The following is a 17,457-nucleotide window of genomic DNA, read 5'->3' as shown; positions in this document are numbered from 1 at the left end:
GCTGCCCTCGTTGCTGCTGGGACAGAACCAGAACCAGGACCAGGACTGGTGATGGTCACAGGCACAGCTGGCGTGGCCTGGGGTGAGGATCAGGCTGCCACCTCTCCCTGCCCTGCCTGTGCTCTCAGCAGCCCAGCGCCATCCCCTCTGCCCAGCAGAGACCCAGTGCCAGGAACACCCCGGCTTGTCCCTTTGTCAGCATCCTCCTCTCTGATGCAGCAGACTCCAGCTAGAATTGTGGTAGCCACATCTTGGCTCATCTCTACCACACTCGTCCCGCTCCACAAGGTGCCTCTGTCCTCCCCCTTTCTCCTCCTGCTCCCCTTCCACCTTGCTGGCAACAGCAGCAGGGTTTTCAGGGTGGCCTTGCTTGGCTTGACCCCTGGGGTGGCAGAGGAGCCCCTAGCTGCCGCCTGAGCTGATAGCATCAGATCAGGGACCAGTGGAAGAAAATGCTGTAACCAGAGCATGTGCTAAGCATTGGACGACAAAACAGGGTTTGCATGCAGCGTTTTCTGTACGTGTACATGTACCTTCCTTTGCAGAAGTCCCTGAGGCACGAACATGGCCCCAGATGACCTGCTTCAGGAACATTAGCCCAGGTGACCTGTAGGTTATTTTTTTCTCTCTTTCTTTCTCTCTCTGCCCTCCCTTTTTAAAAAAAAAAAAAAAAATAAACAAAACAAAGCAAAAAAACCCCTCATGAGTTTAAAGCTTTATTTATGGCTTTCTGATGTTCTCGCACTTCAAGTATGGGAATTGAACTCTTGTGGGTGGTTGCTGTAGTTGTTGCAAGTTCTCCTACAAACCTGAAGGGTAGCTATAACCTGGCTGTTCAAGGGATGTGTTTTGGTGTTTGTTTTGCTTCTGTCCTTTGGGGACATGCTAGTAATAGTGGGAAGATGAACTACAAGGAGCGGACGGTGCTCAGTCATGGGATGAGGCTTTTAGGATTCAGGTGGTAGAGGGGATGTGTGTGGCGAGGAGCAGTCGTGTGGTGTGCTGTGCTTGGAAAATGAGGTGCGGAGGAAAGGTGGGGCTGATGCAGCAGTCCCTGACCTCTGAAAATCCGGTGGGGCAAGTGCCCCACAGGTTTGATGCCCACAGAAACTGGTCTGAGTTTAGGGCTGGCTGGGGGTGGTGGTGGGGGTGATGTTTGTTTTTCCCTAGGGAATAGGAGCAGTTTTAAAAGAGGAGACTGGAATTTTTGCCATGTCTTACCAAAACAACGGGGCCAGGATAGGGCACTGCAGGCTGGAAAGTGTAATTCAAGCTCCCATCTTCCTGTGCCCATCTGCTTTTTGCTTGTGTGGTATATGCCTTTCATTTTTGATGCTTTTTTAAAAATGAAAAGTGGCTTTAATGTACCAACATGCTGTTGCAACATGAAAATTAATTCATGGTAACAATGTCAAGGTAGATGAATCTTTATTCAGTCTTTATTCATGTGGGTCTTTATTTCATTCCTCCTTGTGTAAGAAACAGATTTTTGTGTGACAGACTGGAATGCATCTCTCCTGGAGCTTAGAGCTGTTAGGGTGAGGTATGATGAGCTTACTATAATACATGACTTCGGAGTTCAAAAAATAATAGTCATGATTCTATGTATGTGTTTTTAGTAGTACATACATATATTTCAGTGTTATAAGACTAAATTGTGGTACCACTGAAATCAAGCAGGAATTTTGCTGTTTGATTATATTGTGACGCAATATTTTTACTGTGTCTTGTAAAAATAAATGAATTTTATAATACTGTTTAAGGTGACAGAAGCATGTCTAGCTGAGCCTGTGACTGTGTTGAGGCAGCAGTGTAGATTTTGCTCCGCGTTACGGTGATGACACATCTCAGTCCAAGGCACAAAAGTCCTTGGCAAAGTTTCTTAGGCCTGTGTTACTCGACTAAGCTTAGCACCAGAGCTACGGTGGCTGTTTGCTCTCACATTACCCAGTGGTGAAGTTGCTTTAATAAGTTCTCAGTATGCAATTAAGTTACTTTGCAAAATTCCTCTGAACTGATGCAGGCACTCCTGTTATCTGGAGGAGACTTCCATTGCTGAGTTTGGGGTAGTGACTCAGTAGAAGTTATCTGTGGAATACTAAATTTGGAGGCGTAACCAGGAGGTTGCCATGATAACAAATACTAGAACTTGCTTTCTGGGAAGTGCTTGTAATTTTTCCATTGATGGCGATTAAATGGCTCAAGATAAATGAAACGTTTTATTAGAACTAACGTAGTCTCCATGTGCTCCTTCAGGGTTTTGCAGACTTGCTAGTGACGAAATGAAGAAGTGAAATCCAAATTAGCCCCAGCCATATAAACAGCACACCCCTTTTTTTATGTTGCTTCTTATTTTTGCCATTGAAATATTTGCTTAACTTGGTTTTTATGCATCTTTCTAGGAAATATTTACCCAGTAACTGTTTGTATAAACATGTTTAAAATTCTGCATTGATTTTTTTTTTCTTGGCACTTTTAAGAAATTTCCTAATGTACAGCATGATCACACAATTACTGGTAGAGCTTTTATTGTAAGTGGCCTAAAACAGCTCTCTGTATTTATGTTGAAAATTAGGACTCAAACCCAGAAGCTAAAGGATAACAGTGCGATGCGTTAATTTCTTACCCTCTATAAGTTGCTTATGTATAAAAGTCCATGTTCTGCAGCTTAGTTTTTACAAATAGAACTTTTTTTCCCATTTCAAACCACCTCTGAAGTTGGTCCATATCATCTGTTTTAGAAAAGCTGCTGTTTCCATAAATCTCTCCTAATGTCCCTTAACCTTTTTTTCATCATTTCTTTACAATTCCCCGAGGTTTTGATTTGCTTTGAGAATGACACAATGATCTAGTAATGGGAGCCTAGAAGAGCGAGCCAGGGACTCATGAGTCCTCGCCGCGGATGTTTTCTGTGCGGCTGCGTCCTGCTTTTTCCCTCCCCTGCTCTTGCTTTCCCGTGTGCACCCACCCCCCGAGTTACCAGCTCACCTCTCAGAGTCACCAACTTTGGGATTTTAATGGGGAGGCTCTGCTGAGTACTTTTCGGGTTTAATGTTCTCAAAGCAAATAAATGCATCACAAAAATCACTCTCGCCTGAGTCATTGGTTCTCCTAATCCTTTTTTTTAATGGGGCGGAGTGGGGGAAGGGACCTAAAATCAATTTTTAATCAATTAGTGATGCTTTTCCTGAACATCCTCTATGTGTATGCAGCCCTAGGAATACAAGCTAAAACTGTGCTTTCGGACTTATTTTGTTTAATCTCTGGAGAAGCTTTGGTTTGCATGTGTTTCTTTGCTTTGTCCCCTCTTATACTATCTGTCAGTCTCTAGACAGGATTTACTGAAGAACAAAACTGGGTATGTCATATTCAAATAAGGCATGTGTTCCGATAAGCACAAGAGTCACGGCTAAGGATGCTTATGCTAAGAGGTAAAATAATTAAATCAGCTTTTAGATGATGTCTAGAAAAGCCCTTCCTTGTTCAAATACACCAGGGTGTGGCGTGTTTGGTGTTTTTGGTTTGTTTTTCTTTTTCTTTGTATTTTTAGTAGAGATCATAAAATCTTTGGAGGATTAAGTCACACCCTTTATATAAATGCATGCAGTGTATTTAAGAGCCTGATTTGCAGAAATACTGATTGTATTAACTTCAGATTGAGCTCGAGGAATAGTTGTAGGTACCTCCCTCCTCTAAGGGAAGATATTTAAAAAGTTGCAGAGGCTTATTAGCTTAAGTGCCTTGTTAGCTGCTTGTGCTATTTTCCATCATAGTGTCAAGGTAAAAATTACTTGGGAAGAAATAATTGTTCCAAGCGTGCTTAATTCAGTTCAGTGAATTTGACACCTCCTCTGCCATTTTTATTTATTTATTAAAATGGGAGAGGGTTAGGCACCTGTCAAAAGCAGAGGAATATGTGATGGCACTTTCTGTTATAGGAACGTTTTATTTTGTTAAAATGCTGTAGCTGCTTGAGAGCATATTAAGGAAAAGATTCCTCTAATTGTGTTGGACGCCTCATGGTAGTTCTAAGTCCTTTTGCTCCCACCATGAGGTAGTGGAGATGCAATTCACTCTGAGATTGTTTTCAGTGTAGCTTAAGAAATAGCTTTATACTTTCCTGTAATTTATGTAGCTATCCTTAAAACTGCTGTTTTCAATGAAACTTCATTTACATCTTGTCCCACTGGAGACAGCTGTAGGTTAGGACTAGCCTGACTAAGCTGTGCCAAAGGTAGGAGTAAGGAGTTTTTTACATGCTGATTAATTCTCTTTCGCTCCTGTGGGAATATCTGGTATTGCTTAAATTGATTGCTGTAAGCAATATGGCAACATTTTTGACCTTCTAAACTGAAATTCAGCAGGAAAAAAAAAAAAGAAAAAGATGATGATAAACCTCCACGTTTCAGTTTTATATAACCATACAGTTGAAATATAGTGATAAAAAATACAGAGGTGTCATCTTCTGTAGTGATGGTGTTGGCTGGTGCTGTCAAACAGAGATGGAATCGGAGAACATGGTAGTTGTCCATCCCCTGCATGGAGAAAGTATTGGGTGAGAATCTGTTTTTCTTTCTCTGTAATCTGACTTCTGATCTCTCCCATGGCCTAGCTTTGTGAATCAGAGCACCCATTCCTTGCCTTCGTTAGGTCTTTCCCATCTGCGCTGTTCTGTAACTAAAGACAGAGGTAGCTTCCAGTATGCCAATTTTTCTACACAGCGCGCCCATAGAGCTTTGTGGGAAGCGCTAAGCCAAGGCTGTTTGTTGCTTTCTGAAGTTAATTTACAGATGAGGGGTGCCAGGTGACCAGAAGTAGTCCTCGCGGGGCTCCCTTTGTTGCTCGAAGGCCAGACCACTCAGCCGTCCCCCTTCGCCCCACCTCCAGCTCCCCTCTTCTTTCCCTCCCTCCCCAAATTCCCCCAAGATATGATAATGAAGCAGGTGCCCTGTATTGCAGCTTTGTGTGAGCGTGAGAAACAGCAGTAGGTTTAGAAAAGCCGGAGCCGAGCTGGAGGAGGAGGAGGCATTTCTTCTTAACCTGTTGGCAGTCACGTCAGTCACAGCCATGCGGGCTGCCAGCACACCGCACGACCGTCCAGCTGCCCGAGGGAGAATAAAGCGGGGAGCGGATTTGCTGTGCCCCGAATTAGCCCGTTGCGACCGTGGGACCCCGCGTTAGGGCTGTGAAAGGTGCGGAGGAGCCAGGCTGCGGGTTTTTGAGGAGCGAGGAGCCAGGCTGCGAGCTGTGGAGCGGCCGCCTGGCGCCCGCGGGCCGCGGGCTGACCTCCCTGCCGGGGAGCAGACCCGGCAGCACCGCCTCATTCCTCATTGAGATTCCGGGCACAAGCGGTGCCTCCGCAGCTGTACGCTGGAGCCAAAAGAAAAAAAAAATCATCAAAGAACCGGCCCCCTTCGCTGCGCCTCTGAATAGGCAGGCAAACCAGAGGTCCTCCTCTCTCCGCGAGCGTGTTGGGAAAGGCATTAGCATAACCTCTTTTTTTTTTTTTTTTTTTTTTCCTTTCTTTTTCCTTTCCCCAAGCTACTGAAAACCTGGCACTGTATTTAAATACCTTGTTTTGACAGTTTGTTGAGGGAAGGGAAGAGTGCTGCACCAGCCTGGTGGGTGTCTGCGCAGCTATTAAAAAAAAAAAAAAATACATATTTGAACTGAGAGTTTTCATTCAGGTCACCCTAGACTTGTTTAATTGTTTGGTGTAAAGTCGTTAAGATCCAGAATTAGCTTGCTGCGTTTGCAAAGGGCTTGCTTTAGAAATGCAAAGGCGAGTTTTCAAGCCCTGCTTTCTTTTTCCAAATGTGTTTTGATTTCAGCTGGTTTTGAAGCAAGTGGACACATACCCTATTTACTTGAGCAGTACAAACTAACTGTAAATCCGCATCCCGCTCTTCAGCGCGCACGAGATGGCAGCTCCTGAAAGCTTCACGTCTTTAAGGAAGCTGGCATCTGTTCGCCGAAACCTTATTAGGCCGACAGGATGCAGACCACTTCTCGCAGCCATTGAAGACTCAGAAATGAGTCATTCCGCCTTTCACCGGTGGCACATTAGCACTGCGATTGGCATAGCTTTCGTGTTTCCCTCAGACGGTTCAGGGCTGTACACCAAGGAATGTCATACATCTTCAGAGCGGGTGGGAATGTAGCGAAGGCTTGCGTAACTCAAAAGCTCTAATATTTTGAGTGTTAACCTTAATTGTAATTAATGGTGCTACTTCTGATGCTCAGAGCAGAAAGTTTAATGCATTATTTATCTGTAGATTTGTGGTAGCCACTTGAGTGCATTTAATATAACCGAGACCTTGTTTTCAGTCGGTGCTGCTGGGCTTGTTCTGGTTACTTTGGGGCATAAGAAAGTTAATAGTTGGTCCAGTGCTTTTGTAAGTATCAAGGGTATCATTGGATGCTGACTTGGTTAACCTAATGATTTTTTTTCAAACCATTGGTATGTATGAGTTGATTAAAAAAAAAAAGCAGAGGCTTCTTAAATATAGTCTGTTCTGAATTAAAGGGTGTGGTGTTGGCTTTGAATGAGCTTGATGCAGCAACAAGCATGCAGCAGTTGGTAAATAAAGATGGATTTTCTTTTGTTCTGCTGGTGCTTGCTGCTCATTATTCTCCACTTACCCCGTGAGCTTCCCAGGGAGTGGCAGCTGTTTCTGATGTTAGACACTCTATCAGTGGTAGACAGCTCCAGATTCGGTGAGATACTGTTGTGGGGAGGAGAGGAAAATAACCTAGCCCTGCATTATTGTAAATCCTCAGTAGAATTAACTTTTCATGAACCAAAAGAGTTTTGTGTTTAACTTTCTGAAATATTCAGGCGTAAGCATGCTTTGCAGTATGTGTTACTGTGAAAAAGCTTTTCTGGCATGAGATGGATTTACATTCTAAGTGTGTGTTAAGTATTTTAATGTGCAGTGTGTGGGGGCAGACACAAGGCAATAAAGAGAAATCAGGCTATAACAGTCTTCGTGTATATTTCCAGATATATACAGTTTGGGAATCTTTGCAATTTGGAAATTGCTTGGAGTAAACAGAATGGTACATAAAGATTTTAAATTATAAAGCTAGCAAGCTACAGAGGAGTCTATTTGGTTCCAGGATTTTATATGTAGGATTTATAACCCATGCTTTTGCTTTCCTGTCTCTGCAGTGTTAGCATTCTGTTACTGAAAACAAAGAAGGCTCTGCCAGGGCATTACACAAGCAATGAATCACAGAGGAAAAAATGTTTTGCTTTGTAAATTGTTCACTTTTCCATGGTGGATCATTATTATTATTTTTTTTTTTTTTTTAGTGTTGTCTGATAGAATTTGCCACACATGCTTACATTTACTGTACTTGGTACAATTCTTCTAGTGTGACTACATAACTGCTAATATTAGTGACTTCAAGTAACTTCTTACTTATGATTCTTAAAAACAAAACCGCAACAGGAACAAAAAACACAGGGCAAAAATTGAAACAGCTCAGTTCACTCTTCGGGCATGACAGCTTACTGAGTATATCAGAGGAAGGAAAAGGTGTTAATGTTTTTCAGTCAGCTTTGTCCCAGCGGTTCCACGTAATTATTTTTTGTCTGTATTGACAAACTCCTTTTCTGCCTAAAATACTCAGATTTGCTGTCGTGATCAATGTGGTCCTCACAGGTTGTAGGAAGTTTATAATGGTTTAGGTAATCATAAAAATACAAACTTGTTTCTTAAGAATATGCACTTTGTACATTTTCTCGATGACTGTCTTTGTGAATCTGTGTTTCAGAACTTCTGTAGAGGAACGATAGTTTGCTCAGGCTTGAATGTAAAATTATACTTACAGATTATCTGATTGGGAAGTCGCACACCAGGCAATGTCTTGCCGCTTTGCTGCAAGATGCAGAAGTATAACCTCAGTGTGTTATATAGTAAAATTTATACCACAGATGCTGCAGTGTGCCTCATACTGTCCTTGGCAAGAGCAATAATCAATAATATATATGCTTGCCGTATTACAGGGTTCATTAAGCTCCAGACATGTGGAAAAAGAAGTTTAAAATCATGTTACTTATTTGCAAATTAAAAAGGTGGATCAGGAACCAGAACCAGCTAAAGCAATGGATAAGGGAAGGTCCAAGTAGAACGGTCCTTGCAAAATGCCTGGCAGTAATGAAATCCTTGATTTTTCACACAGAAAGAGTGAAGAAAGAGTGAGTATGGGGGAGGATGCTATATATGTATGGAATACACCATTTTAAAGACTATGTGATTAATCCTGTTAGATGATGTGTTTCCAACAGAGAAACAGATCGGTGAAATAAAGCTGTAAGAAAGTATGAGAGCCAAACATAAGCATCTAATCTAAGAGGAAGAGTCTCTTGTGACAGTACAGTGTAATTTTGTGTAAAATTATGCATACTTCACTGAAAATAACCAGATAATAATTTCAGAATCTGCAAAAAATAAATGTCTCCTCTGTAAATACCGATGGGGAAGGCGTGTAGCATAGATTAGGGAGTAAGGGAAATGGAAACTCTGTCTTGCCCCTCTTCAGATATTTTTCGTCCCATCCAATCTGGCTTTAGTCCTAAATGCAGGTGTGATAAGGGGTATGAGATGGTTCGTAGCTCTCCTGGGTCTGCTTTATGCAAGAGAAGAAAATACCAGCGAGTCAGGTATGTAACAGTGTGTTCCAAAATCATGATAGTCTGGGCAGCCGCCTCCTCGACCTGCTTATCTGGCAAACCTCTCGGCAAGAGCTAGGCTGAACGTGCCATGTATCTTCTTGTCCCTGTAGTCACATCTGTGGTGTAATAGTAATGAGATTGGAGTAATCTCACTGATCTGGGCTGAGTTGGACTGGTAATTTAAATGTGAAAGGCTTCATAATCTCCTACTGATCCCAGAAAGTTTTCAGCTTTTAATTAAGGTCAGAATTAAAAAGACGACGACAACAAAACCTTCTACATTGACTGCCCTGCTTATAAATGTTAAGCCGTGACAGCTATAGGTGAGTTCTTCTGAAATTCCTAAAGCAACGATGACATTTTTTTAAACCCCTTATAGGTTAGTATAACACCTGCAGCTGTAACAGACGTCTCTAAAAGAAAGACTGAGAAGGTTTGTGCTCATTCCTTTTCCTCTCATCTTTCTTGCCTCGTGCCCTGTTTCATCAGTGGAAATGGATGTTTTCTGCAGATATGGCAGCTGTTGGAAAGGTAGCTCTGTGTAACTCTCTCCTCTGGTTCAGTAACTCTTAGTTTTTTGCTTTAGATTAGAAAATTAAAAGCCTAACAAGGGCTAAACAGGTGAAAGCAGCAGCTAGGGGTGCGAGTGCCCATGGCCGTGTGGCATGGGCGTTGGCGTTGCCTGTGCTTCTGTGTGCCGAAAAGTATGAGTCTGGACGGAGAAGAAATGGCACAGCTGGTGCCCAGAGCAGGTTGGTGGCATGGGCGTTGGCGTTGCCTGTGCTTCTGTGTGCAGGAGAGAAAAGTATGAGACTGGACAGAGAAGAAATGGCACAGCTGGTGCCCAAAGCAGGTTGAAACTGCACCGCAGAAGGAGAGGAGGTGTGTGGGGAGAGGAAGGAGGCAAAGCAGCTGCAGGGGAGTTCCTGGGGCAGGGTGCACATCACTGGGAGAGAAATTACCAGTGGAGGAGAGCCGAGCAGCAGGAAGAGGATGTGAGCGGAGCCTGGGAGAACAGGAGAGCAGCAGAAGGTTGCCAGAGCCAATAAATCTTGGGCAGCCTTTTCTTCTCACTGCTCTTGGTGGTTGTTTGAAGAGCTCGCCAGCAGATGAAACTGTGGGCACTGGGTACCAGCGGCTGCAGGGGTGGCCTCGTGGGGTGCGCAGGCGTGCTCCTGCTGCGGCAGACCTGAAAGAAGTTTGGCTCTTGGTCTGCTCCCTCGTCCCCTCCCTGATGCTGAACAAACAAATGAGAAACCATACTGGAGGGAGGAAGGAATAGCTGCTGCCCAGCTGTGGGTGCTTTGTAGTGACCACTTCTTTTTTTTAAATTTTTTAAAATCAGTTGTTGTTGGGGTGAGCAGAGTTGGGAAAGTGTGGCTGGTACCCTGATTTGAATAGCACCCTGAGTGAGGCTTTTGTGATTCAGCTGAATAGAAACATTACTGCAGGACCTTGTAGGACGTAGAGGCCCAGCTTGACACCCTGTAAAGCTGTTTGAGGTTCTGGAGAGACTGCCTGAGAAGATGACAACATGGACAATGAGCAGAGGGGGAAACTGAGGCACATTGGCAAAGTCACCCAGAAGAGCCACAGGTGGAACCCCTGTCTTCCTTCCCTGAAACCCAACTGAGTAAATCCAGTAAATAGCTGAGGTTTTGATCAACTCTTTTCTTTTTATTCTACGGCTGGAGATTTTGAACATGGCTGTAACATAGTCACGCGACTGTTACCTGCGCAGGTTACTCAGATGAGCAGTAGCATGGTGTGAGCGAGGGATGTTTTCTCTGACAAAGGTGGAATATCTCTCAGAAGAGGTGTTTGTTTTCTTCTTTGTGGTGGCTATACATAATCCAGTGTTTTCCCCTTCATATTGTGATATATCATCTCGTGTTTCACGCTTGAGATGTTGTGAGAGGAGTGAGTGATGTTATGTAACTTAAGCAGAGAATTATCTTCTTATGTTCTAAAAGTGACTGTTGGTTTGATAAAGCAGTTGACTAATTAGTAAATTACCCATTGTTGTTTAAAATACTTGCGCTGCAAAATGTAAATGAAAAAAATTTTTCCACTTGTCAGTATGAAAAATGACAATAGCAAAAATAATACATAGGACATCTGCTCTGATTTTTTTTAAAATTTAAAATGCATTTAAGGCAGATGTTGCAGAATTTGAATGGAAATCGGAGTAGATGGAAGAACAAAACGTAGCTGTTTACCTTCTATGAAGTCCCATTTTTATGATTAACATCACTAGCAATATCTGACTCGGTGCCTGTATTTTTCCACTATTTGTATCAGAATGAACTGAATGTTCTTAAAACTGCTGCTATGTCAAGATGACATATAGTTTCAATATTTAAAAAAAATAATTGTTGGCGAGTCAGTATTTCGGGGTGTTTTCTGATGATCTCTCCCTTTGCCCATCCTTTCTTTCCAGGAGAATACATAAAAACATGGAGGCCACGGTATTTTCTTTTAAAGAACGATGGCACGTTCATTGGCTACAAGGAACGACCGCAGGATGTCGACCAGCGGGAATCACCTTTAAATAACTTCTCAGTAGCTCGTAAGTGTTTACACATGCTCCCTCGTCCAGTTTGGGAGTTGATGTCTTCTTGTAGTCATAGCATCCGTAAGCTGCATCTGTAACATTCGCATCTGCCCAGAGCGATGTATCTAAACACTAAATGTGTTTCTTTGAGATGATAAAACCCCCCTGTGTTTCTCAGGAATGACTGTGATGTGGAGGGTTGATGCTCTGCTTTTTTTTTTTTTTTTCAGTTTTCTACTAATTTACCGTTTCTGGTTATAGAATAAAACGGGTTTATTTGTTAATATTTTGTATGTCTGTTAATTCAGCAAGGTGCTTTAAAGTGAAAATTAACCCGGGCACATGTCTCAGTACTTGGCAGGTAGGCACAGCTGAAGAGTTTCAGCCTCTGTTCTGCCACCAGACCTGGATTCAAGTGGCATTGACATAGGTCAGAGTTGTTTGATCGTTAGCATAAGAGAACATGGAGTGAGCACTGCTTTTAATGAAAGACACTCAGTTTTTCTTAATTTTGAATATAAAACCATATTTCTTTTATTACAGCCAACAAAAAGGTTTGGAAATAGTAACATCTCCTAACCTCTGCACTCTGTCCTATGCAAACATTTCCAACTTTGCTCAGGTGTTGCAGCACAGGATGTGATAGAAGAATCTGAAGATAATTTCCTTTTCTTGCTCATGTTTTTAACTTTTCACTGTATACTTCCAGCTTTTATTTTCTCCTGTTCTTAATCTTTCCTGTCTCATGATCTGCCTGTGTCTCGTTCCACCACTTAAAAATAGATCATTGTGGCACCTGTTATTAACAACGATCTGTTCCGTGTTCCTGGTGACTAGGGGAAGCGAAGCTCTGCAGGGAGAAGGGTAGGGGCTTTACCCCTTCATTACAGGGTAGCTTGAAATATATGGGGTTCATCTTTGTAGTTGACCTTTAAGCAGACAGATTTATTTTGGAACACCCTGGGCCCAGAAGAGGGCTGGGCAGCACTAGGAATTAATGCAAATGTTTGGGTTTTTTCCGCTGGTAGCAACATATACCTGTTCTGACTGATGATAGGAATAAATAATGGATGTGCTGGTGCCTCTGTGCAGGATGCCAAGAGTGCTTTGGGGTTTTTTGTCTCATTTTAGAGAGAGAATTGTTGTAGTGTTTTCATTTCGGTAATGACACAGTACTTTTCCTCTTTAGACTGGTATCTCCTTATAGATCAAGAAGGTAAAGAAAAGCAGCGGAAAGCCATTAATTCATAAATTAATTCAGTACTTGGTCTGTAGCCAGAGGCTTTTAACAAATACGCTTTTTGCAGGACACTTCCATCCTGTTGCTGCTAACTGCATTACTTACGATAATTATTTACTGCAGCTCAGTGCTAAGGAGTAAAAAAAGATGCGTCCGTTGCCTTCTCTTTGTCCTAGTTGCCTTCAAAATGGGTTAACTTAAATCGGTTTTCACAACAGGAATATGGTGCTTTTTTTGGCAGATTGAGCCCATCAGTCTTGGCATTTATAGATAAACAAGTTTGTTACCATGGTATCAGAGCATTGTCGAAAAAGCTGTGACACGTGCCTATAGAATAAGGTGTGGCCCCTGTAAGAGGGCTTGCGGGAGGGTGGTGGGTGGAAGGATGTTCCTAGAAGTGGCTCTTGCCTGGTGACCCAGTGTCAAGTCAGGAAGGCCTTGATGATTGGGGGGGGCCTCCTTGCTAGAAGCCATTATTGTGGTTTTGGGCTCACAGAAGCAGCTGTTGCCCCACCAGGATTTAATTTCTCACGTAGGCACTGGCACGCAGTGCTGCCAGCACCTGATGTGCAGTTCCCTTCTGGGCACCCTCTACTCTTGTATCATTTGGATGTGTTTTGCACCACAAGTCTTCCCTTTGAACCTGCTTGCCTGGTACTTTCGTTTGCGTTAACTTGTCCAGTTAGCGTGAGTGAACTCGAGCTGCATCTGGAGGAAGGCTCAGGCCAGAACGCAGCCTCGTGCTGCAGAGGCAGACTGCAGAAGCCTCCTGCCAGTGAAACTGGGGGGGAATTTAGCTTAAACGTTTTGTAAAAATGCATCCTTAATGCATCCTTCCCCACCCCCCCCACCCCAAGAGATCATGATAGCCCTGACTTTTTTGTTAATTAGTGAACTAGATTTTTTTTTTTTTAATGAGATGGCAGGCTGTCTCTGTCAGTCTGTTCTTTGGAAGTGGTCCCATGTTTCTGATTAAAATCTTTACCCTCTTCTGCTGTAAAATAATGTAGGCTTTTTTATCTTTGCAAGTAAAAGGTTTTTTTTCATGACCAGGGGACTCTTCTTCCTTGTAGTGTCAAATTCATGTTAAATGATTTTGTCAACCCATGAGAGGTAGGAAATATTCAATTCAGGAGAAAACAGTGAAAGAAGATAACATCTAATGATGATTTGTCTTTTCCCTTAACAGGTATGAAGAAAGTACTAGCAAAAATACAGTGTGCTTTCCATCTGCTCGGCAGTCTCTTCTTTCTCCTCCACTAGCCTTTTCCTTTCAGTCTGTGAGGGTTTTGATCGTACATCTTTGAAAACTTGTTTATATGCCCCCCCCATGGGTAAAGAAAGGCTCACTTTTTTTTTTAAGTACCTTTTTCTCCACCTAATTTTATATTTAAAATAGCCATATATCTGTGTTTGTAATTTAATGATATGTTTAAGGAGTTTATTTTCCCTGGAAGTTACCTATTGGTGATTTATTTAAAAAAAACCTCAAATAACCAAAAACAACAAACAAAGCAAAACTTCTGGAAGATGGTGGATGAGCATTTAACTGTGATTTCTGAGCCATATTTGTATTCATGTTTTGTATTTCATCACTAGTAAGATAGAAGGAATAAAAAAGCCTGTACCTAAATAGTTCTGCTCCAGAGACCCTGCAGATAAATAACCAATAGAGCCTGTGTTGTAAATCTGCGAGATAAGTAGCCTTCATACCGATTGTAATCTTGGATTATCATGTATGTCTGCCTATTAGGTTATAAGCCTTTAAAACCATATAGCTGAGAAGAGCAGTATATTGTGAAAAACCACATGGAGAGAGAGGCTATTCCTGTTAGAAAGAAGGGATTATTTCTCCGACTGTCAAAAAGGAGTGTGGACTGTGGTGGTTTTGTTGTACAGCTGAAAACGTAATTGCTCAACAATATGAGTGCTCCTTTTGGGACAGGACTGCGTGTCTGCAGTCAGGCATTTATCACGGGGCACGGGATGGCCAGATAGCGGAGAGATTTTCTGTGTCTGCTGTTACGAGGGGCCACCTTAGTCCAGGTCTGTAACTCAGGGCTCCCAGCTCCTCGCTTTTGCCATGCTGAGCTGTTTGGGGGCAAATCTATCTGGTGGTGCAAGCAGAAAAGAAGCACTTAAACATAATATTCCCGTTTGCCTTTCCAAAGTTTGTTTATTTATCATTCTTCTTGCCTGATTTACCTTTTTTCTTTTTTTTTTTTTCTTTTTTCCCCCCATCCCCTTCCTTAAAGAAACTAGAGCAGGAATGGGAAGGATTCTTCCTTCACTTTATTGTTTTAAAGTGTGATGTCATTATATAGGGAGCAGAGTTTGACACTTTCATCGCAAGTAATCTGCCTTTTAGCTTAAGTGCTGGGGAAGCAAATATTGTGACATTTTAGAAAGTCACTGGGATAATACTAAGTGTCTTTCAAATACAAAATGGTAATTTACATTTGAATGCCTTGGTGTCTATTCCTGTTAGGAACAATTTCTCTGTCCTACTTACTTTAAAAGACCAAAAGCCAGGAAAGAATCAAGAGGTTCTTTAGAGCAATTTAAATCATTTTTAACAGGCTGCTGTTTATAGTACTTACTTTGTTGCAAATGGGCAATACTTTTGTGGGTCTGTTTGACAGGAAAAGCTGTCTTCAAAGTGGGTAAGCGACCCTCGGCCCGTATTTGAAATGTGAATGTTTTTATAGCAGAGCCCCCAAACATGCCATGAATCAGACCTAATATTATACAGCATCTGTATCTGTTCTCTGCTGTAGTGGTGCGTGTTGCGGTACATGATTATAGAAGGCAAGTTTGGTGCTTCTCTAGCCTGCCAACTACAGTAAAGAGTACAGAGTTGGTTTTAAAAGTAAGAAAAAACCTACTGCTTCATCGTTGCGTTGATAAAATCCATGCGATTGTCATATATGGGGAGAACTAAGTGGTAGGGTCAAACTTTCTGAAACCTATGTGGTGCAGCACTTTGGTAAAGCAATTTAAAAATAAAGCCTTCTCTATTTCTTGATATGTGCTGTTATGATTGAGCAGGGTAATTAGACAGCATATTGTTCACTAAACAAAACACTTCTATGTGACATACTTGAATTATAGTGGTTATTAACTGACAAATCTCTATTATTCATCTTGCTGTATGCCTTAAAGATTGCTGGATCAGCAAGCTTAACAAATATCAATGGACAGTGCTGATTTAGGGGAAAAGTGGTGATGTTTAATTGGTCCCCTTCTATGACAGAAAATGCCTTGTGTGGTTTATTCTGCTGAAATTAAATGGTTAAAGTTTAGAATTCATGGCTAGTTTATATATCTGTGCTGCTATTTCAGGATACTTAATCTGAGGCACTAAATGTGAATTTAAAGGCTGTTTTAAAAAAGTAAGCAAAACCTGCCAGTGTATTTCTTCATCATGTTGCATTTTTGGATAAGTAAAGGAGAACAGCTCTGGATTTGCACAAGGTTAGAATCAGCCTGATTTTCTTCTTTGAGTCTTCAGCCAAATTCAGTATCTTAGGGCTGCATCGTGCAGGCTCACAGAGGACAACCCCAGCCTTCATCTAATCACATTAGGCGGACAAAAATGGGAGACAGAACAAACAACAAAAAACAGAAGAGCAACTAAGCTAAGGTGGACGATCCGGGAGCAGGAATGAGATCTCTTGAGTTGAGTTTATCAGAACCGGGCTTACCGGGCTGCACCAGCTCGTGCAGTTGTGTTTGGCCTTAACTGCCATTCTGTGAAAGAGGATGGAGGTAGCTGGAAGGCTAAATACAGCACTCTGCAAGCACGGCTGCGTCGCTGTGTGGAAGTTCTTTAATCTCGGTGAATGAAGGAGTGCCGTTTATCACACTAAAACCTTTTCATGACTCATTAATAAACTTTCTCTTATCTAATTGCAGTGCTTTAGTAGGATGCAGTATAACCTCAGTGTGCTATTAAAAAAAAATTAGATTTTCTTGTCATGAAAAATGCAAAGTTAGTCATTGAAAAGCTTATAATTCCAGTGGCAAATGAGGCATGAAATATATTGCCAAAAATACAGCGTCCAAAAACACCGGCAGTAAATATTTTATCTTGGTGCTAATTAAGAGCTTGAATTTAAAACTGAGCATTCTAAATTTTCACAATAATAAAATTACCCTAATGATACCAGTGTAGCCTTAGTAACGTGCACTGTTACTCTGGCTGGATTGTCCTCGACTTGCACATTGCTGGTGGTGGAGGATGTTCATAGCTCTAGCAGTAAGCAGAAATTTCTTCTTGTCTTCATAGTGCCTTTTTATTTACTTGGAAGTTGATTTAGAACCTGAAGACCAAATAATAGCAAGCTTGTGGTTTCATTAACTGCAAGGAAGAGAGTTTAATGTAAGAAAAAAAGCCCCAATTATCTTTCTGTCCCCCCTGGCCGCTCACTTGGCTTCTTAATTTGACTTTAACAGGAGCTGTTTAGTTAGCATTAGATTTTCTATTAATATAAATCTAAAAAATGTGGTGGTTTGGCTTCTGTTGTTATTTCATTGATTTTCTTTTGTTTTTCAGATCCTCTCTTTTAATATAGCTAGTGTACCCTTAATCGGGTGCATTGTCAGGCCCAAATTTGAAGGATAAACACTCATAACATCCTGTGAAGCTTAAAATTGTAGGTGTGATTGAAAAAAAAAAAAAAATAATGCTCAGCTCTCGAGAGAGCTTTTTTATGAAGGAAGCGGTGTTTTTGCATGTAGCTGTACTTCTGTAGACTTTTTAGGTTGTGCTTAAATGTTGGCAGTGATGGAAGCTGTTAGCAGCTTGTCCATACAGCATCCGACTGCGGCAGCTGTCCCGAAGGCGTTTTGAATGGGTTTTTTTCTGGGGGTGCCTCTGCAGTTTGATGTTCCCTCTAGTGTTTGAGGACTGGAAATGCTGAGTCTAATCTTCGTCGGGTCTCTGCGAAATGACCAAACACGCTCTCTAGCAACTCCTTGAAA

At 41.9% G+C, this 17,457-nt stretch overlaps 1 protein-coding gene across 1 annotated transcript in view; it reads left to right on the top strand.

The window, feature by feature from the left end:
• The window catches only part of AKT1 (AKT serine/threonine kinase 1), a 73,605-nt gene that overhangs the window by 24,800 nt on the left and 31,348 nt on the right, over positions 1–17,457 (top strand). Inside the window, exon 2 of the mRNA XM_009280892.1 lies at positions 11,121–11,249. Within this exon, the coding sequence (XP_009279167.1) occupies positions 11,121–11,249 (129 nt within the window). The remainder of the gene's footprint in view (positions 1–11,120; positions 11,250–17,457) is intronic.

This window comes from Aptenodytes forsteri, unplaced genomic scaffold (assembly GCF_000699145.1).
Source record: "Aptenodytes forsteri isolate BGI_AS27 unplaced genomic scaffold, ASM69914v1 Scaffold193, whole genome shotgun sequence".
NCBI lineage: Eukaryota > Metazoa > Chordata > Aves > Sphenisciformes > Spheniscidae > Aptenodytes > Aptenodytes forsteri.
The sequence above is the reverse complement of the archived record's forward strand: the minus strand, read 5'-3'. Positions and strand labels throughout refer to the sequence as shown.